Genomic DNA, 19,125 nt, shown 5'->3' on the forward strand with positions numbered 1-19,125 from the left:
ACTGGGCCCCATTGTTTGACCCATACACCAAAATAACCTTTTAAATCAAATCGGAGCGTCTATAACGGCCGTTTTTCATCAAACGGCTGATACGACACCAGCTCCCAACGTATACATCTCCCAACGGTCAAAAAAATCTTAAAAACCAGAGACAACCCACAAAAAAATCCCTCAATTAAACCAGAGATTAAATCTTCAAGAAAATCCAATTTCAAAAGCAACAATAAGAAACAACAAAGTAAAAGCCAATCTTGATTTGATTCCTTTGAAGAAACACCATCATTTTTTTGTTTATTTTTACCAAATAAGAAGAACAATGAGTAGTATACTTCAGTACCCAGAAGTATGGAACAATGAAGCATTCGACGATGGGGATTCAGAGGATTCTTTGGGCTTGATGATTAAATCATCGTCATCATCTTCTTGGTGGAACCAATCTCTTGAATCCAGTTGCAGTAAAGAAAATATGAATCCTGTTCTTGAAAAGTCCGCTGCTTTTTTCAAACCCTCAATACCCACCAAGCCTCTCAAGTCTAATAACATCATCGTCAACTCTCAAGGCAATAATAGTACTGTTAAACTCAACAATCCGTTGAAGATTGTTCTCAAACGGGATGGATTGGGGTCCAAGAATGTGAGTCAAGAAGATGAGACAAAGATTGATGAGGAGATTGAAGCGATTGAGAAAGAAATTAGCCGTTTATCGTCAAGATTGGAATCGCTGAGGCTCGAAAAGGTGGAGCGGAGTTTAAAGATTGGTGAGAAGAAAGGGAAAGCTGTGCCGGCGAAATTCATGGAGCCCAAACAGACTGTTAAGATTGAGAAGCGAAGAGGAATGAGTTTGGGGCCATCTGAGATATATTCTGCTACTAAGGCTAGGTTGTTTAATAAGCAAGAAGTGGCCACTCCTGTTTCGACAAAGAATCGTAGGAAATCTTGTTTTTGGAAGCTTGAGGAAGTTGATGAGTTGAAAGCTACTAAAGAAAGGGGTAAAAGCTCGAGTTTAAGTCCAAAGTCGCGCAAGATTCAAGCTCCAAAAATGGCTGCTACTACTGTAGGATCAAGAAAGTTGGTGAAGAAAGAAGTTGGGGTTATTGCTTCAATTCAGCCCAAGACATTGTTCAAAGATGGAGAAAAATCTGTGCCTAATAGGAAATTGGTCAAGCCTGGAAGAGTTATACCGAGCAGGTATAATCAGATTGGATCTAATGTGTCTGCAAGTGAGGCTAGGAAAAGGTCTCTACCTGATAGTGATAAGGAAGATGCGAATAAGAGGCGTTCGCGCGAAACTGGAGTGAATCAGAGAGTTGAGATCAGTTGTAGCAGAGGGAAGAAGAAATGTGAAGTTCCGAATGAGTTAGTGGTGCCTGTCTGTGTGGTTGAGGAATCGGTGATATCGAATTCGTTGAAGGGTGATGTGCTGCCAAAGATCAAGACTTTTCGATGTGTTAATGAGACCCCGAGAGATTCTGGAGCTGCTAAAAGGGTGGCTGATTTGGTTGGGAAGAAATCCTTCTTTTGTATTGATGAAGGAGAAGAGACAGCAGAGGACTCTGTTTGTCAAACTTTAAGGTTTGATTTTGAAGAAGATGAAGAGGAACTTTAGTTGCTGGTTTTGTTAATGAATGTTGGTAAGCTATAACTCTTGTTATGGTTTGTGGTTCTTCTGTTAAATTGATTTGTAAGTTTTGTTTAGTTAATTTTGATTTCTACAATGCAATAATGGGATAAGCTTGTCTCTTGCTGTTGATTGAATATCAAATTATGTGTAGTTACCAATTTTTTAATGAATCCATTCATCTTATATGCTTCTACTGTCTCTGTAATATTGTTGAATGATCACTGATCTAATTGATGTGATTTGATTTGATCTACAAACATCTTATTCTTGTCTTAATTTAAGTCATCTCGTTTGTACTGCCTAGAACTTCATTAGTATGGTTCTGATCTTAAGCTAGATAGCACGGAGTCACGGACACTTCATTCAATCAACGTTTTTCGTTAGGAAAGCGTTTCAGAAATTTGGCATTTCGGACACAGAAACTTCATTTTTAACATAGAAAACTTTAAAATAACATCATTTGGCTGTGTCAAGTGTCCCCGTCTCCTATTTCTGTGTGTCCGTTTCCGTGTCCGTGCTACATAGATCTTAAGTTGCAAAAATCATATCCATCAATTGTGTTGATAACAGTTATTGATCGAGAGAACAAAAGAAAATCGTTGCGATGCAGGAATTACAGAATGATGATGGTTGTTCGACTTAGGCCGAAAATGGCAAGGTGTCCAAACATTTTCTTGAAACAAAAAAAGACTGAAAAAAACCAGACGCCCTACTAATTTCTTGACAGGCAAGCAAATTTCTACTAAATTGGGAAAAAAAGTTCAAAAAGGTAAGAACTGAAATAGGAAAGGAATAAAATTTGAAACATGAAAAACCCAGCAATTCTTATATTTGTTTCCTATTCAGCTGCAATATATATTCAGACTTACTCACGTCCCATTAATGAGCCTAAACCCTAAACTTGAATTTTCCTTCTTTGACGACCAGTATAAAATAAAATCATAATTGAGAAAACAAAAACAAAAGTAGGGTTTTACAATGAGAGGCTCAACTTTTTTCAACAGAGCCTCTTCAGTTTTTCATGACCACCCTATTTTGTCCAAGCTTATTATCATCTCCACAGTCAGGTTGGTTTTTGTTTTCATGATTTATTTTCGCCTTATGTGTTCATGTCTCACTGTGTGTGTTCCTTGGTAAATGTTGTTGTAGTGGTGGTGGCTTGCTGGTTTTTTCAGATGCAAGTCCATTCCAGAGTTTAATCACGGATTCATCTTGTGAAGATGAAGTTAAGACAAAGAAAAAGATGGTCGTACTTGGAACTGGTTGGGGTGGAACTAGTTTCTTGAAAAACCTGAAAAACTCAAATTATGATGTTCATGTCATATCCCCCAGAAACTATTTCACATTTACTCCTTTATTACCTAGTGTTACTAATGGAACGGTGGAAGCTCGGAGTATTGTCGAACCAATTCGCAATATTGTCAGGAAGGTGAAGAGCATAATGTTAGAATGTTTTATAACATTAAGAGCCAATATGCAATAAGATTGTTAGTCCTTAAAAGTTAAATATATGATTCTTGCTTTGCAGAAACCTTATAATGTCGAATTCAAGGAAGCTGAATGCTACAAGATTGATCCGGCAAACAAGAAAGTTTACTGTCGATCATCGAATTCCGGTGAGACTAAGGAGTTCACTTTGGATTATGATGTGTTGGTGATGGCAATGGGAGCTCGTCCGAATACTTTCAACACCCCTGGTGTTGAAGAACATGCCCATTTCTTGAAGGTAAGTAATGATTTTCTTTCACTGATGCTTCCTAGTTAGTAATTTTATCAGTTTCAGATGGAAATGGACTATTGAGTATAGGAAGTAGAAGATGCTCAGAAGCTCCGTAGATCAGTGATAGATTGTTACGAGCGCGCGAGCCTTCCGAGTGTAAGTGAAGAAGAGAGAAAGCAGATAATGCATTTTGTAGTTGTTGGCGGTGGTCCAACAGGCGTGGAGTATGCTGCAGAACTTCATGACTTCGCTTTTGAAGATTTAGCAAATCTTTATCCTTCACTAAAAAGCTACCTCAAAATAACATTGCTTGAAGCAGGCAATCAAATTCTAAACATGTAAAAAATTTGATTGTTCCGAATTGTTATTACGATTATGATCTATGCAGCTTTTGAATGATGAACAACTTATGTTGCACGATTTTAACACACAGGTTTGACAAAAGAATAAGTGATTTTGCTAGAGAGAAATTCGAAAAAGACGGGATTCATGTAAAGACAGGATCGATGGTTGTCAAAGTGTCGGATAAGGATATTTCTATCAAGGAAACACAAACTGGACAAACTGATTCCATATCATATGGAATGGTTCTCTGGTCCACTGGCATAGCAACTCGCCCTGTAATCGTAGATTTCATGAAGCAAATCGGCCAGGTTAACTTTTTGTTCTTCTTTCTCATTTACAAAATACTGCTTCATCTGCAGAAAGTCATTCCTGAGATGTATTTGAACACAGGCTAACAGGCGTGTATTAGCAACTGACGAGTGGTTAAGGGTCGAAGGATCAGAAGGAGTATATGCCCTTGGTGATTGTGCCACCATTAATCAACGCAGGCTCATGGTAAAGTGAATGCTCATATTTCTATTATTCTCTATGTGCAACATGATACAATTATTAGTTTGATTCTTCATTTCAGGATGATGTAGAAGCAATTTTCAGCAAAGCTAACAAGAATAATACTGGTGCTTTAGATATAAAAGACTTGAAAGAAGTTGTTGGCCAAATATATGAGAGGTACCCTCAGGTTAAGCTTCATATGGAAAAAAACCACTTGAAAAATTTTGATGCTATGCTGAAGAAAGCTCAAGAGAATGACAAGAAACAGATAGACCTTGAAACTTTCAAGAATGCTCTATCTAAAGTGGATTTTCAAGTTAAGAACCTTCCAGCAACAGCTCAGGTGATAAAACTAACTTGATTTCGTTTTATCGCTTCTTACCTTGTTCTTATTCAACCTTTATCTTAAAATATATAAATCACAGGTTGCTGCTCAGCAAGGCCAATACCTTGCAAAATGCTTCAACCAGATGGAACGCTGTGAAACTTATCCCGAGGGTCCTCTCAGATTTCGAGGATCGGGTCACCATCGTTTTCAGCCCTTCAGGTATATGTTCTGTAAAGATGGCCAATTCATTTTTAGAGTAGTTCGGTTGCAAATGAAGATATTGATCCATAGATGTTTCTGTTTGTAAGGTACAAGTATTCTGGACAATTCGCTCCGTTAGGAGGAGAACAGACTGCTGCTCAGTTTTCGGGAGACTGGGTTTCTATTGGTCATGGTACTCAGTGTCTCTGGTACTCAGTTTACGCAAGGTAATCAATGTTCTTATATATTCAGCTCTTTATGTATCTTTTAATTTCTGAAACATAATAGTTATTTACTGATTGTGATCAACTTTTTACAGCAAGCTCATCAGCTGGCGAACCAAAGCGTTGGTGGTGTCTGACTGGTTTAGACGGTTCATTTTTGGAAGAGATTCAAGTCAAATCTGATCTTTTTTTGTTCTGATATAAGAAGAGTAATGTTTTCATTTCATTAAACTAGTCTATTTTGATTGTAACTTTGTAAGGCTTTGGTTGAGGACTGAAAATTGCAGATTTTGTTTCCCTGCAACATCAAGCAGTGCCTTTAACAATAGTCATAAGCGAAATTTATCTGCATTAAAGACATTTAGTTCTAGGCTTCTGGCCAATACAATGCAAGATAAATAAATGTTGTGCTTGTTAGGGATTATTTTCTACTGAAACAGACATAAACTTTAGTAAAACCAGGATGGGAGTTGATAAAAAGTACAACGGAAGATTTTAGAGAATTAAATGATACCAGTCTCAGATTTTACTAGAGTCCCTTCCGAATACGAACCTTCTGAACCAATCAGATATCACCAGCACTCTTGTTCTCCCACTAACCAGCTTACTGAAAAGTTTTGAGTTGGAAATTTGACAATTATGATATATTCTATCCATAGAGTTAAAAAAAAGTTAAGAATTTGTATAAGAAAATTACCTTGCATACACCGAGTACCAGAGCCATTGAGTGCTATGACCAATTGAAACCCAATCTCCTGGAAGCTGAGCTGCAGTTTGTTCTCCTCCTAGTGGGGCAAATTGTCCCAAGTGCTTGTACCTTACATTACAAGCAACAATTGTTTCAAATGCATATTCCCTGTTATGACTAATATGCTGTGCGTTTAGTCAGTCGGGCAAGTACCTGAAAGGATGAAACCGATGGCGGCCTGTTCCCCTGAATCTGAGAGGACCTTCTGGATTCTTTTCACATTCCTCCGTGCGATTAAAACAATTTGCCAAGTATTCACCTTGTTGAGCAGCAACCTATAAAACTAGCGTTAATTAAAGCCATAGCAAGTTCAAATATAGGAAAGAAAGAGCTTGAAAAATGTGAAAAGTGCACCTGAGCTGTTGCTGGAAGATTTTTCATTTGCTTGTCCACTTCAGATAGAGCTTTCTTAAATGTTTCGATATCTATCTGCTTCTTGTTGTCTCCTTGAGAATCATCAAGTAAATTTTCAAACTTCTTCAGCTTGTTCTTTTGCAAATAAAGATTCACTTGAGGGTATCTCTCGCAGATGTGGTCAACTACTTCTTTGAAGTCTTGGAGATTCAGAAAACCTGTATTATTCTTGTCTGCTTTGCTGAATATTGCTGCTATATCTTCCTGATGAATGACAAACAGAATCAGAACTAATCATTGTAGCACAAAGTTAAACCAGCATCCCATGTTCCATATGAACATAGCCAGTTTAAAATATCAACCAACACCTAAGAAGTACTGCATTTTTTCAACTATGTCTTGCAATTGTAGTTCACTAGCGAAAAGTGAAGCTATGTATGCACTAAAGTATGTTACATACCATGACACTGCGTTGATTTATTGTGGCGCAGTCACCCAGAGCATATATGGTATCACATCCTTCAACCCTCAGCCATTCATCAGTTGCCAGAACACGTCTGTTACCCTGTGCTTAGAAATAGATGAATTCTCAAACAACCCTGTTTGCTGAGTAGACTCTGGAATATAAAGATGGATTTTTAGTTGTAAAATACAAACCTGACCAATTTGCTTCATGAACTCTTTGATTACAGGGCGAGTTGCAATACCGGTTGACCAAAGAACCATTCCATAAGGTAGAGAAACAGTTTGGCCAGTTTTCCCATCTTTGGTAGAAATGTCCTTCTCGTTAACTTTTACGACCATCGAACCTGTCTTTACATCAATACCATCTCTATTGAACTTCTCTGTAGCAAATTCAGTGATTCTCGCGTCAAACCTGCAAGTAACGACATTTGAAATCCAATTCTCATTATCACAGCTTTCACTTGTACATTATACATTTCCAAAAAGAATTTATGTGGTTTACATGTTCAAAATGTGATCGCCTGCCTCAAGAAGTGTAATCTTTAGGTAGTCTTTGACAGAAGGATATAACCGAGCTAAATCTTCAAACGCAAAGTCATGAAGCTCTGCAGCATATTCCACTCCTGTTGGACCGCCTCCAACTACTACAAAATGCATGATCCTCTTCTTCTCTTCTTCGCTTATATCTGGAAGGTTTGCCCTTTCATAACAATCTATTATGGACCTGCGGATCCTCTGAGCATCTTCCACTTCCTGCATCATGAATTCAGAAGCTATACATTAAAATTTGTTCATTCAACTTGACAAGGAAGAATTTTATTATTTCTGTTTTTGAGCTGCACAAGATTCTTTGTTTCAGAACTAAATAAATTTAAACATGGATCAACATTGATGTACCTTTAAGAAATGAGCATATTCTAATACACCGGGGGTGTTAAAAGTATTTGAACTAGCTCCCATGGCAACCACCAAAAGGTCATAATCCATCGTGAATTCTTCAGTCCCACCTAAATTCTTGGCAGAGTTAGATCGACAATGAATTTTCTTATTTACAGGATCAATCTTGTAACATTCAGCTTCTTTGAAATCAACTTTAAAAGGCTTCTGCAAGATGAAAAATAGCTCTCACTAATCAGAGATTCATATATGCCTCGAGCCAAAAAAAAAAGGAAGATTTTATAATATTGGAGAGTGATGGCTTACCTTCCTCACAAAATTCCGAATTGGTTCGACAATGCTGCGAGCTTCCACGGTGCCATTAGTAACACTTGGTAAGAGAGGAGTAAATGCAAAATAGTTGCGGGGCGACACAACATGAACATCATAGGATGTACATTTCAAGTTTTTGAGAAAACTAATGCCGGCCCAACCTGTTCCTAGCACTACCACCTTCTTCTTCTTGCCTCCACCTTGAGCAGATTCAGATATTAAGGTTTGAGATTGGTTGGCATCAGAAAATGCCAGCAGACCTCCACCGCTACAGAAACAAAGGCATGATGTGATTATCAATACGTGAGTAATACGAATTAAATCACATAACATCTTGAAAAAGTTTTGATGATCACCTGACAGAGGAGATGACAAGAAGCTTAGAAACTACTGGGTTGTCATGAAACGCCTTAGAGATTCTTTCATAGAACGTGAAGCCTCTCATTGCATGAGAATTAAGAAAAGAAAATAAAAAAAAGTAACAATAATGCCAATTGTTTTCTTTTGTTTAAGGACAAGACCAAATCCAGGCAAAAAGTAAGGGTTTAGTATTCGGCTGTCTGCAGATCCTAAAAAAGTGCATGCGTGAAACTAGTACCTGTATGACTTAGTAGTAATTATTGCGTACCATTTTAATCTCAACCATCACTAAAGCAGAGATTTGATATTCTCTTCTTTTTCTTTTAATTTTCTTTATTTGTTTAATTAACAAGTTTGACCATTTAAAAACAAAATTAGAAACCGTGCAAGACAAGATTTCTATCTCAGAGGTTGGTACTTGGTACTGTAGACGTGTTGCTTCACTCATTCCCAAAAGCAGGAAATGAAAAGAGTTTAATCATTTGAATTTACAAACTATTTACAAAGGATTTTCAATAAAACTGAATACAGTTGGGAAAGAAAAATGTGCCTTGAGATATTTTACACAGAATGGCATAGTTAATGCCTCAAATACGGCTTGAATCTCTTCCGAAAATGAATCTGCGAGTCCAGTCGGAGACTACCAACACCCTAGTGCGCCAGCTAACTTGTTTGCTGAATCAAAAAGTCACATTTATCAACTTCATGCAAAACAAAAGTTAAAATACTCAATAATCAGCTTAAGGACACACATAATCACCTTGCATATACAGAATACCAGAGCCACTGGGTACTATGACCCATGGAAACCCAGTCTCCAGGAAGTTCTGCAGCAGCCTGCTCTCCTCCCAAAGGAGCAAATTGCCCAAAATGTTTGTACCTTCCAGTTAAAAGTTATCAGCAGTTTAAAAGTCAGGAAGGGTAAAAAACCAAACAAAACAGCATAAATAACAAATTAGTAAACATGGAATAAGCATTGATGTGAATGGAACAAATGCCTTTTAAAATCAGATTACAAAATATAAAAGAGCAAAGATAATGTCTGACTCAAGATTGCAGAAGAAAGAAAAATCAGCTGCATAATTTTCTGATACTGAATATAACACTGAGTTAAATAGGAAGAAATGAACAGTTAAAGCATATATCATACTGGAATGGACGAAACTGATGACGCCCAGAACCTCCAAAATGCCGAGGACCTTCAGGAGCGTTTTTACAATCCTCCAAACGGTTGAAACAATGTGAAAGATATGTACCTTGTTGCGCAGCAACCTGAAAATTTAAAGATATTACTTGTCGCGTACTTGACTGCAAAAGCATTTTTATTATGACTACTAATAAGTATGTACCTGTGCAGTTGCAGGAAAGGTTTTGGTCAGTGAGTCCACATGAGCAAGGGCTTGCGTAAACCCTTCAATATCCACTTCTTTTCTGTCTTTACCTTCAGAATCTTTCAATAGATCTGTCACATCCATTAGATGCTTGTTTTTCAGATAAAGTTCCACCTGAGGGTACCTCACTAGTATGTCATCTACCACATCTCGGAATTCTTGAACTGTCAAGGTACCAGAGTTGTCTTTGTCTGCAGCCTTAAATATGGCACTGATATCTTCCTAAAGACATATCAATAACCCAAGATATAAATGTCAAATGTAATTTTAAAATGGCTTAATTACTTAAAAACCACCCACCTCGAACTTTTTTTTCGTTTATACCCTGACCTAGAAAAAAATTCATTTATACCCTGACGTATGTATTTATGTTTCACCTCTACCCCGAGACATTAAATTAACCTCTTTTCATTTAAAAAAAAGTTTAAAATAGTCCTTCATTTAGAGAAAAATTTATTTTTAATTAAACTCTAATTAGTTTAGGTTAAAAATGAAGAACTACTTTAAATTTTTTTCTTAATGAAAAAAGGTTAATTTAGTGCCTCGGGGTAGAGGTGAAATATAAATACAAACGTCAGGGTATAAATGAATTTTTTCCTAGGTCAGGTATAAACGGAAAAAAAATCAAGTTGAGTGGTTTTTAAGTAATTAAGCCTTTTAAAATAGATATGGGATTATTTTTCAGAAATCTACAAAGTTGATAAACCTGCTAAAATGATTGGAAGGGGAAGAAAAGTACAATGTAACTTTTTCCTAAAGCTACTCATGCCATATATGATCTTTAAAGAACTCCCTCTTTCCAGAAAATGAATAACAAAAAGATTTTGACAACTTCCTCAGAGAAGTTAGTCCAGAACTGCATAATTTTTGGATGATGAGGTCCAGGTAAGGACATGCCATTACCACTTTCTAAAATCATATTTACAAATATTTATATTTAGAGAGATGTCATAAGGAAGATTCCACTAGCAGTCTTAACTCCACAAACACAAACTTGATTGAAGACTTCCATTTTTATCTGAAAATAATATGCATAAATCAGTGCCAAGTGACATTTTGTATGGTATGTTCTCATTTTCCTCTAACATAAATGAATTGCAGTACTACAGGCCCTGTGTGACTAATTTTAACTAGGTGAACTATTTCCTTATCAAAATTAATTCACAAAAAAGAACAAAGTAAAGTCACCTTGACTAATTAACAGGTTTAACAAAAACTAGCCAAGAAGCAATAAGCTTCACATACCATTATCTTACGCTGATCAATTGTCGCACAATCTCCAAGTGCATACACGTTTTCACATCCTTTTACTTTCAGCCATTCATTAGTTGCAAGAACACGCCTCTTGGCCTACATATACAATGAAAGTCTAGGTGGAGTAAACTGATTGAATATAGCTTAACCATACTTCATCTGGTAGTCAACTTCTATACATTCAGAGTAGGAACTTGCAACAAACCTGCCCAATTTGCTCCATGAAATCCCTCACGACTGGGCGAGTGCTAACACCAGTAGACCATACAACTAAGCCATGTGGTATAGAGCAAATCTCTCCCTTGGCTTTGACCTTCATGGTGATATCTTTATCAGAAATACCAACAACTCGACATCCAGTTTGAACTTCAATACCGTCCCTTTGAAACTTTTGCTCAGCAAATGAACTGATTCTCCCATCAAACCTACAAAGAATACAACATCCTGCTAAGGATGAATATAATTCATCCAGAAAAATTGATAAACTTACAGTTTCAAATTCCAAATGATGACTCATACTCAAACGATGCACAGTCAGAGAAGGTTTCAGTAATATGTTTACATGTTTAAAATGTGATCTCCAGATTGGATGACAGTTATTTTCACAAGATCTTTAACCATTGGATAAAGATTGGATAGATCTTCTTGGAGAAAGTCATGCAGCTCTGCAGCAAACTCCACACCAGTAGGACCTCCTCCAACAACTACAAAATGAAGGTTTCTTCTTCGCTCTTCTTCAGTTAGGTCAGGTAGAACAGCCTTTTCAAAACAATCAATCACACTTCTCCGGATCTTTTGAGCATCTTCCAAGTCCTAAACCAAATAACAAAGTTTCTCATGAATTTTTACAAAAATCATCTCTTGCAAATTTGCTGATAAAAGTTTAATGGAACACAAACATGTCGTCATGTGAACCTGCATAACACTAACAAGAAGCAACCTCTCTTTTACAACAGAAGAAAATGACACTTATCACCACATTGTACAACTTGCTTGATCCTACCTTGAGAAAGTGGCAGTTCTCCGTGACACCAGGGGTGTTAAAAGTGTTTACTTGTGCTCCTACAGCGATAACCAAGTAGTCATATTCGATAGAAAAATTTCCACTTCCCACCATGTTGTTCTCAATATTAGACTTGCACAAAACTTTGTTGTTTGCAGCATCGATCTTGAAGCATTCTGCCTCCCAAAATTTAATTTCTCCATTTTTCTGCCAGTTCAAAACAGAAATTCAATAACAATAAGAGTCCAAGAAATGGCTTATGTATGTTATCTAGACAGGATCTAGAAGACTTCCAGGAAGCACATACAATGGACATATGCAGCATTTTTACATAAAAAAAACCATCATACAATTTTCATTGCCACTTTTCTCATCTACCTTTTTGATAATATTGCGTACAGGCTCTGCAATGCTTCGAGCTTCAACCGTCCCACAGGTTACACTAGGTAACAAAGGGGTGAATGCAAAATAATTCCGAGGAGAGACAACCTGAACATCGTATGATGAGACATCCAGAGTTTTGAGGAAGCTGATAGCAGCCCATCCGGTACCCAGAACCACTACTCTCTTCTTTTTCTTCTCATTTTGATTTACATCAACAGCCGGCACACCGGTTTCAGATTGTGACTCAGAATATGCTACTAAACCTCCACTACTGCAACATATCATAAGAAGGTATGAATGGAATTCTATTACAGTCTACATGCTGAGAAATCAAAAGGTCAATAGATCTATTATTAAACAAAAATTGAAGTCTTTTTAACTGAATCATGTGAAAATGGTGAAAGAAGAAAGCTTTTTAACTGAATCTTTAAAATGGCTTTAGACCATTTATTTATAAAAGCCACATTGAAAAATAATTTAACTTTTAGCTATGTTTTGATTTCAAGGAAAGATAATGCATTTCTTGAAGAAACCCAAAGAAAACAAACCTGAGAGTGAAGAGAAGGAGAAGCTTAGAGTAAGAAGAGTGGCCATGGATAGCTTTTGAAGCTCTCTTCAACAACCAACCAATCTCCATACTTCAAATTTCACACAATAATTTGATCCAGTATGATCAAAATGGATAGCTTGTTACAAATATAGTTTATTAGATTTGTTTACTTTATTTGTCTATAAAAAGACAAACTGAGATATATCTCCGACACCAATAAGTCAATATCACTCATCTAATCTTCAATTAGCTTTTCCAATGGTTTAATTTTGAACAAAGGATCATTTCACCCTCTCAACTTGGCACGAAATATCAAATAAGTTCAAATTTATGAAACCGGATCAATTCAACCTACAATTTAGCAAAACCTGATCAATTGAACCCATAGTTTGGCAAAACCGGATCAATTTCACCCTTCTGACAAAAAAGAGAGAGTGAGACTAACTAATTAAAAAATTCAATCTTAATTAACTCTAAATTATCATAATTAACATTAACTAAAACCCTAAACAAACCTAATTAATTAAATCACTAATTAATTAACATTAGGAACCTTTTCTGCCCTTTTTCCTTAACCTAATTAAACCTAGCTAACTAATCTCCATTTAGACTAATTTAACATTAACATTTACTTTTCTAGACTTCTTCTTCTTCTTCGTTAATTTCTTTCTGCCATCACTGCCTGCTATCTTCTTCTTCTTCGTTAATTTCTTTCTGCCATCACCGCCTTCCATCACCGCCTGCCATCTTCTTCTCCATCCATCGCCGCCTTCGGTCTCAAACTGGTGATGGCGGCAGATAGTTGCCGGTTGTTGTTCCTATTCGTTGAAGTTGAAGGCAACGAAAACTTCGTCGAGGATGATTGGTGTGGTGGAGATGAGGTGGCGAGTGAGTGACATTGATAAGTAGTTCGTTTTGTTTTATGGGTATTGAAATAGCTGTAATTTTGATTTCAATTCTTTGATTGTAGAATAACAGATCTTGAATTTATTTGGCGTATTGTGCATCTAATTATAGTTTAGTATGTTTCTTAATTTTATATTTGGTTTGATCGTCGGTTGTTGCCTGTTTCTGATGGTTTGCTGCAGTTGGTCTGTAGGCGGCAGAGGGTGGAGGAAGAAGGCGGTAGGTGCTAGGTCGTAGAGGAAGAAGGCTTCGGTCTGATTAAAAATCATTAAGAATTAAACTAGAAATTAAAAATAATAGTGAGTACTATTTTAAACATTTGTCCTTCAAAACCGGAAAGTGTGTTACACTCTTTGAGAAGGGTGCGATTTGTTCGATTTTGTCAAGTTGCGGGTTTGTTTAATCCAAAACCGTTCAAAATGACTTATTTGATATTTCATGCCAAATTGAGGGGGTGAATTGATCCTTTGTTCGTTTAATTTTCATTAAAAGTTCATTTTGCATCCTAAACTTAACATAAAACATTAATTAAAGTGGTCAACTTTATAATTTTTCTTAAAAAATTCAAAAAAAATTAGCTTTTTCTATTCCTTCATATGAGATCAAAAATATAATTGAATATTTATATACATATTGAATCTGAAGTGCTGGACAATTTTTAGATAATTAAAATTAAATGAATAAAGTGAGTTACAATATCTGATTTAAAGTGTTTTTTTAAAAAAAACCATAAATTTGATATTAAGTGATTTTTATATCTAATTAAAGAGATAAAATGGAACCTTTTTTGTTGGTTTAATATTTAATACAATTATTAGAAACCCATGAGATTAAACAAACAATCATCTCTCGGAATTGAAAAATGTTAAGAGAATTCTAATATTTAACTAAATTTATTACTAACTAGGTTGATGTCTCCGCGTAGCACCTGTGAGATTAACTAATTTCTATATTTATATAATTAGCTTTTTAATTTAAAATTTTAATATATGTAATATTTTCTTTTTGAGAAGATTTATGTAATATTATTTTAATTTTTTTTTAAAAAAATCTTATTCAATATGATAATCGCATTAGCTGGTAAAAGATGACAATTTTCAATTTAGTTATATGTCATATTGATAGTCATTTTCTCCTAAAATGTTGTGGTTTGTTAACAAGAAAATAATAAATATAAATATAAAGATTGAAGTTAAATATAACGATTAAATATTAAAATAAATAATGTTAAAATCATAGAAAAATAGCAACCAATTACTAGTTTGGAAACATAAATAGATAGAGAATGACAGCATGTAGATGTTAATTTGTGACAAAAAAAAGGTTAAAATGGTTTTATGATATAAATTTGTAAACCTTTTTGTTCTTTTGCCATTTGGTCCAATCATTCAATTTTGCTGATCTTATCGATTACTTATGGTTATGGAGCAATACAAGAGCTTGCACAACAATGGCTGATGATGAACAACTCATCGCTTCCCTTCCCAAAGCAACGTCTGTGTCATCGCTTGCCGAATTGTGTTTATATCAAGGCTTTTGGTGCCCAACCAGATTACTTCCTAATGTTCTCTCCTTTCAGAAACACTTTCAAGCTCAGCACCAAGATATTCTAGTTGCCTCCGTTCCAAAATGCGGCACCACCTGGCTAAAAGCTCTCGTCTTTTCCATCGTTAATCGTACCCGTTATGATTCCTCAACCACCCCTTTGCTTTCTTCAAACCCTCATCCTCTTGTGCCCTTTCTAGAGTTGGAGGTCTTTTCTAAAAAGGATGTTCCTGATCTCACTACAATTCCGTCTCCTCGGCTTTTCTCCACGCACATGCCTTATGCAGCTTTGCCGGAGTCTATCAGAAACTCCGATGCTTCTGTTGTTTACATCTGCCGCAACCCTTTCGACGCTGCGGTCTCTCTTTGTCATCATCTCGACGAGCTCAAGTCAAGCAGTGAGGCTCAGAAGTCCATGGAGGAAGCAATTGACATGTATTTTAAAGGAATTGCCGGATTTGGACCCTTTTGGGACCATGTGTTAGGATACTGGAAGGAAAGTTCAGAGAAGCCGAAGAAGGTGTTGTTTTTGAAATATGAGGATTTGAAGGAGGACATTGTTGGTGAGTTGAAGAGAATTGCGGAGTTCATTGGATATCCTTTTTCAGAAGAAGAAGAGAGACGAGGGATCATTCAGGAGATAGCAAACATGTGCAGTTTAAGAAGTTTGAAGGAGCTTGAGGTAAACAAGAGTGGCACTTACTTGGAGGTTCATCCTAACACGGCCTTCTTTAGGAAAGGCAATGTAGGTGGATGGGCTGATTACATAAGTCCGCCATTGAAGCAGCGTTTAGAAAATGTGATGCACGAAAAATTAAGTGGATCTGGCTTGTCTTTCAAGCTGTCTTGATTTGTATGTAATTTTATCCTTCTGTGAACTTTTTTCTTTGAATATGAAATCTTATGCAATTCTCCATTCTCTGTAAGTGTTATTGTATTCAGGATAAATCTGCAAGTTTGCTTATATATATTCTGAATGAAGAGTTGGTGAAAAGCATTGTAGGATTATGTTAGTAGAATGATTATTCCAAGCATATAGCTCATTATGATCATATCTCAGTTAATGTATGAAATAGACATAGATCGAGATTTTATTCTTAATTAACCGTCTGAAAAGTGAAAACCGAAGCCATATATGTAATCCATTTTTCAAACAAAAACTGAATCATGTCACAGAATAACCAAAATTATTGAATGCCTAATTCTTAGTATTCTTTAAATCAATAGGATTTGAAAGCTATAATTTGACATTAATTTATTAATCAACTGATTTCATAAATTTATTTTTATTTTCGCTACGTTTCATACGATAATAGTCAATTATGGCTAACTGTCGTGGAACATGAGCATCTTGAATTAATTTGTATAGTTAAATATAATAAGAAATGATATGGACGAAATGATAATTTTTTATCTCTACACTGGAATTTTGAATGAGTGTTCGAGTTTTAAATATGGAACTATCATATAAATTATAAATATTTTGTAAAAAATTATATCAAACATATATTAAAAAATATATTTAATTTTTATTTGAATCATTTTTTAAAGTAGCTTATTAATTTTCGAACCAAAAATTCACACATTACATTTACTCCTATTGTCTCATAATTATGGAAATGTTTTGGCTCTTTTTGACTTGTATATGGATTAAAAATCATCAATAATGCTATATTTGTTTACTAAAATTTTAAAATAAATCTTAAATTTATTCTAGTTTGTATATTCTAATTGGATAAAATTAAAAAATCTAAAACTATCAATATTAATCCATAATTGTTAATATCCAAAAAATAAATTCATCAAAAAAAAATCCAAAAAATAATAAAGATAGTTTTGTAAAAAAATTTAAATAATAGCATTTAAAATATAATTTAAAATAAAAAAATTATTATAAGATTTTTTTTGAGAAAATAAAAATAAATAATATATTATAAGATAATTATATTATAATTATAGAAATATCTATACTATAATATAATCTTGAACTCTTAAGAGTCGGTTATAAATATTTCTCATGTAGAAATTTAGTAACTTTAATATTTTTCATATCGATTATCATTTTCTCTAAAAATATAATTTGTTAACAAGAAATAATAAATATAGATATAAAATAATAAATTTAACTATAAATATTAAAGATTAAAAGAAATAGTGTGGAAACATAAATAGATAGAGAAAGACGGCATTATAGATGTTAATTTATGACATAAAAAGGTTACAATTTTGAATTTTAATTAGATTGGTTTTATGATATAAATTAATACACCTCTTTGTTCTTTTGCCATTTGCCCCAACCATTCACTTCTCCTTATCTTATCGATAACAGTACTTAAGTAATCTTACAGTACTTGAGTTATTACAGAACTTAAGTTATCTTATCCATTGCTTAAAGCGCCCAATATTATGGCTGATGATGAACAACTCATCGCTTCCCTTCCCAAAGATTTGGGGTTGTTAGCACCTTCTGAAATGTGTTTATATCAAGGCTTTTGGTGCCCAACCATATATATTCCTCATATCATTTCCTTCCAAAAACACTTTCAGGCTCAACACCAAGATACTATAGTTGCCTCCGTTCCAAAGTGCGGCACCACCTGGCTAAAATCTCTCGTCTTTTCCATCGTTAATCGTACCCGTTATGATTCCTCGACCACTCCTTTGCTTTCTTCAAACCCTCATCCTCTTGTGCCCTTTCTAGAGTTGGAGGTCTTTTCTAAAAAGGATGTTCCTGATCTCACCACCATTCCGTCTCCTCGCCTTTTTTCCACGCACTTGCCTTATGCAGCCTTGTCCGAGTCTATCAGAAACTCTGATGCATCTGTTGTTTACATCTGCCGCAACCCTTTCGACGCTGTGGTCTCTCTTTGTCATCATCTCGACGAACTCAAGTCGAACAGTGAGGCTCAGAAGTCCATGGAGGAAGCATTTGACATTTATTTTAAAGGAATTGCTGGATATGGACCCTTTTGGGACCATGTGTTAGGATACTGGAAGGTGAGTTTGGAGAAGCCAAAGAAGGTGTTGTTTTTGAAATATGAGGATTTGAAGGAGGACATTGTTGGCGAGTTGAAGAGAATTGCGGAGTTCATTGGATATCCTTTTTCAGAAGAAGAAGAGAGACAAGGGATCATTCAGGAGATAGCAAAGTTGTGCAGTTTCAGCAGTTTGAAACGACTTGAAGCGAACAGCAGTGGCACCTATTTGGAGGTTCATCCTAACTCGGTCTTCTTTAGGAAAGGCAACGTAGGCGAATGGGTTGATTACATAAGTCCGTCATTGAAGCAGCGGTTAGAAAATGTGATGAGCGAAAAATTAAGTGGATCTGGTTTGTCTTTCAAGCTATCTTGATAGAATATTTCCCTTATAGCTGTCTGTATTCATAATAACTAAAAGTGTCTTTATTCAGAATAAGCAACAAGTGTCTGTATTATTGAAAATGTAAAAAATGCAAGTAGTTGCATTAAAAATATTTAATCTTTAAAGAGTTTGTATTAAGAATGAAATGGCGGAGTTGTGTTCAGTATGAATTATTTGTAAGTGTTATGATTTGGCTTTGCAATGACAACATTGTATGCAACAGAAAGCAATTGCAAATTTCTTTTATTCAGCCTATGCAGATCATTTGATGCCAATGGTTCTATCAATAAAAGGTGAAAAGGTGAAAGTGGCAGTGGTGTTTATGCAACTACTTAAACAAATGATGGCGATTCTATGTATATTCTTAATAAGTTCTACTTACTCTCTCTACCATCCAAGATGAGTTAGTTTGTTGCAGTTTTGCATACCAAGGGATGCGTAGCAATCTTGAAAAACTTGGTCATTAGCAATACTTAATCAATTAAATCTATATACTTATATAATTGAGAGAACCTAAGAAGCACGGAAACTTCGACAAAGTTGTGTTTCTCGTTTCGGAAACGTTTCGGAAACCGGAAACTCTTGAACACCCGTACGAAACGTTTCGGGCCGTTTCTCTAAATAATAAAAATTAAAATTATTACCCACAAATAAAAAAATCTAGC

At 35.4% G+C, this 19,125-nt stretch overlaps 6 protein-coding genes across 6 annotated transcripts; 4 read left to right on the forward strand and 2 right to left on the reverse strand.

Annotated features, from left to right (window-relative positions):
- The first annotated feature begins 123 nt into the window (after positions 1-123).
- On the forward strand, positions 124-1,810 carry LOC126657670 (uncharacterized). Its single transcript, XM_050352400.2, has one exon. It carries the CDS (start codon positions 317-319, stop codon positions 1,604-1,606), a length of 1,290 nt encoding a protein of 429 aa, XP_050208357.1. The 5' UTR covers positions 124-316; the 3' UTR covers positions 1,607-1,810.
- Positions 1,811-2,217: 407 nt separating this feature from the next.
- Positions 2,218-5,291, forward strand: LOC126655568 (external alternative NAD(P)H-ubiquinone oxidoreductase B4, mitochondrial-like). Its single transcript, XM_050349800.2, has 10 exons — positions 2,218-2,688; positions 2,771-3,050; positions 3,150-3,347; positions 3,429-3,679; positions 3,775-3,994; positions 4,077-4,181; positions 4,258-4,521; positions 4,604-4,725; positions 4,815-4,934; positions 5,027-5,291. Exons 1-10 carry the CDS (start codon positions 2,600-2,602, stop codon positions 5,112-5,114), a joined length of 1,737 nt encoding a protein of 578 aa, XP_050205757.1. The 5' UTR covers positions 2,218-2,599; the 3' UTR covers positions 5,115-5,291.
- Positions 5,264-8,412, reverse strand: LOC126655566 (external alternative NAD(P)H-ubiquinone oxidoreductase B2, mitochondrial-like). Its single transcript, XM_050349799.1, has 10 exons — positions 8,064-8,412; positions 7,702-7,975; positions 7,396-7,602; positions 7,001-7,251; positions 6,691-6,910; positions 6,494-6,598; positions 6,034-6,297; positions 5,833-5,954; positions 5,629-5,748; positions 5,264-5,538 (listed from the first exon to the last, which is right to left on the reverse strand). Exons 1-10 carry the CDS (start codon positions 8,150-8,152, stop codon positions 5,451-5,453), a joined length of 1,740 nt encoding a protein of 579 aa, XP_050205756.1. The 5' UTR covers positions 8,153-8,412; the 3' UTR covers positions 5,264-5,450.
- A 94-nt stretch (positions 8,413-8,506) lies between these two features.
- On the reverse strand, positions 8,507-12,848 carry LOC126655565 (external alternative NAD(P)H-ubiquinone oxidoreductase B1, mitochondrial-like). Its single transcript, XM_050349798.2, has 10 exons — positions 12,648-12,848; positions 12,094-12,370; positions 11,716-11,922; positions 11,275-11,525; positions 10,918-11,137; positions 10,704-10,808; positions 9,417-9,680; positions 9,218-9,339; positions 8,828-8,947; positions 8,507-8,742 (listed from the first exon to the last, which is right to left on the reverse strand). The coding sequence occupies exons 1-10, from the start codon at positions 12,734-12,736 to the stop codon at positions 8,655-8,657; spliced, it is 1,743 nt and encodes a 580-aa protein (XP_050205755.1). The 5' UTR covers positions 12,737-12,848; the 3' UTR covers positions 8,507-8,654.
- A 2,065-nt stretch (positions 12,849-14,913) lies between these two features.
- On the forward strand, positions 14,914-16,016 carry LOC126656434 (cytosolic sulfotransferase 15-like). The gene has a single exon (XM_050351010.2). The coding sequence runs from the start codon at positions 15,006-15,008 to the stop codon at positions 15,948-15,950; it is 945 nt and encodes a 314-aa protein (XP_050206967.1). The 5' UTR covers positions 14,914-15,005; the 3' UTR covers positions 15,951-16,016.
- Positions 16,017-17,396: 1,380 nt separating this feature from the next.
- On the forward strand, positions 17,397-18,710 carry LOC126656433 (cytosolic sulfotransferase 15-like). The gene has a single exon (XM_050351009.2). The coding sequence runs from the start codon at positions 17,507-17,509 to the stop codon at positions 18,449-18,451; it is 945 nt and encodes a 314-aa protein (XP_050206966.1). The 5' UTR covers positions 17,397-17,506; the 3' UTR covers positions 18,452-18,710.
- The last annotated feature ends 415 nt before the right edge of the window (positions 18,711-19,125 follow it).

Source organism: Mercurialis annua, linkage group LG7 (genome assembly GCF_937616625.2).
Source record: "Mercurialis annua linkage group LG7, ddMerAnnu1.2, whole genome shotgun sequence".
Lineage (NCBI taxonomy): Eukaryota > Viridiplantae > Streptophyta > Magnoliopsida > Malpighiales > Euphorbiaceae > Mercurialis > Mercurialis annua.

Coding starts and splice junctions, on each gene's coding strand:
- LOC126656433 (XM_050351009.2), top strand. CDS start 17,507: ATGGCTGATGATGAACAACTCATCGCTTCCCTTCCCAAAGATTTGGGG.
- LOC126656434 (XM_050351010.2), top strand. CDS start 15,006: ATGGCTGATGATGAACAACTCATCGCTTCCCTTCCCAAAGCAACGTCT.
- LOC126655566 (XM_050349799.1), bottom strand. CDS start 8,152: ATGAGAGGCTTCACGTTCTATGAAAGAATCTCTAAGGCGTTTCATGAC. Junction 7,603..7,701: donor TTCGGAATTTTGTGAGGAAG/GTAAGCCATCAC, acceptor TTCATCTTGCAG/AAGCCTTTTAAAGTTGATTT. Junction 5,749..5,832: donor CATCGGTTTCATCCTTTCAG/GTACTTGCCCGA, acceptor TTGTAATGTAAG/GTACAAGCACTTGGGACAAT.
- LOC126657670 (XM_050352400.2), top strand. CDS start 317: ATGAGTAGTATACTTCAGTACCCAGAAGTATGGAACAATGAAGCATTC.
- LOC126655565 (XM_050349798.2), bottom strand. CDS start 12,736: ATGGAGATTGGTTGGTTGTTGAAGAGAGCTTCAAAAGCTATCCATGGC. Junction 9,340..9,416: donor CCTTTCCTGCAACTGCACAG/GTACATACTTAT, acceptor TTAAATTTTCAG/GTTGCTGCGCAACAAGGTAC. Junction 8,948..9,217: donor CATCAGTTTCGTCCATTCCA/GTATGATATATG, acceptor TTTAACTGGAAG/GTACAAACATTTTGGGCAAT.
- LOC126655568 (XM_050349800.2), top strand. CDS start 2,600: ATGAGAGGCTCAACTTTTTTCAACAGAGCCTCTTCAGTTTTTCATGAC. Junction 3,995..4,076: donor TCATGAAGCAAATCGGCCAG/GTTAACTTTTTG, acceptor ATTTGAACACAG/GCTAACAGGCGTGTATTAGC. Junction 4,522..4,603: donor ACCTTCCAGCAACAGCTCAG/GTGATAAAACTA, acceptor TATAAATCACAG/GTTGCTGCTCAGCAAGGCCA.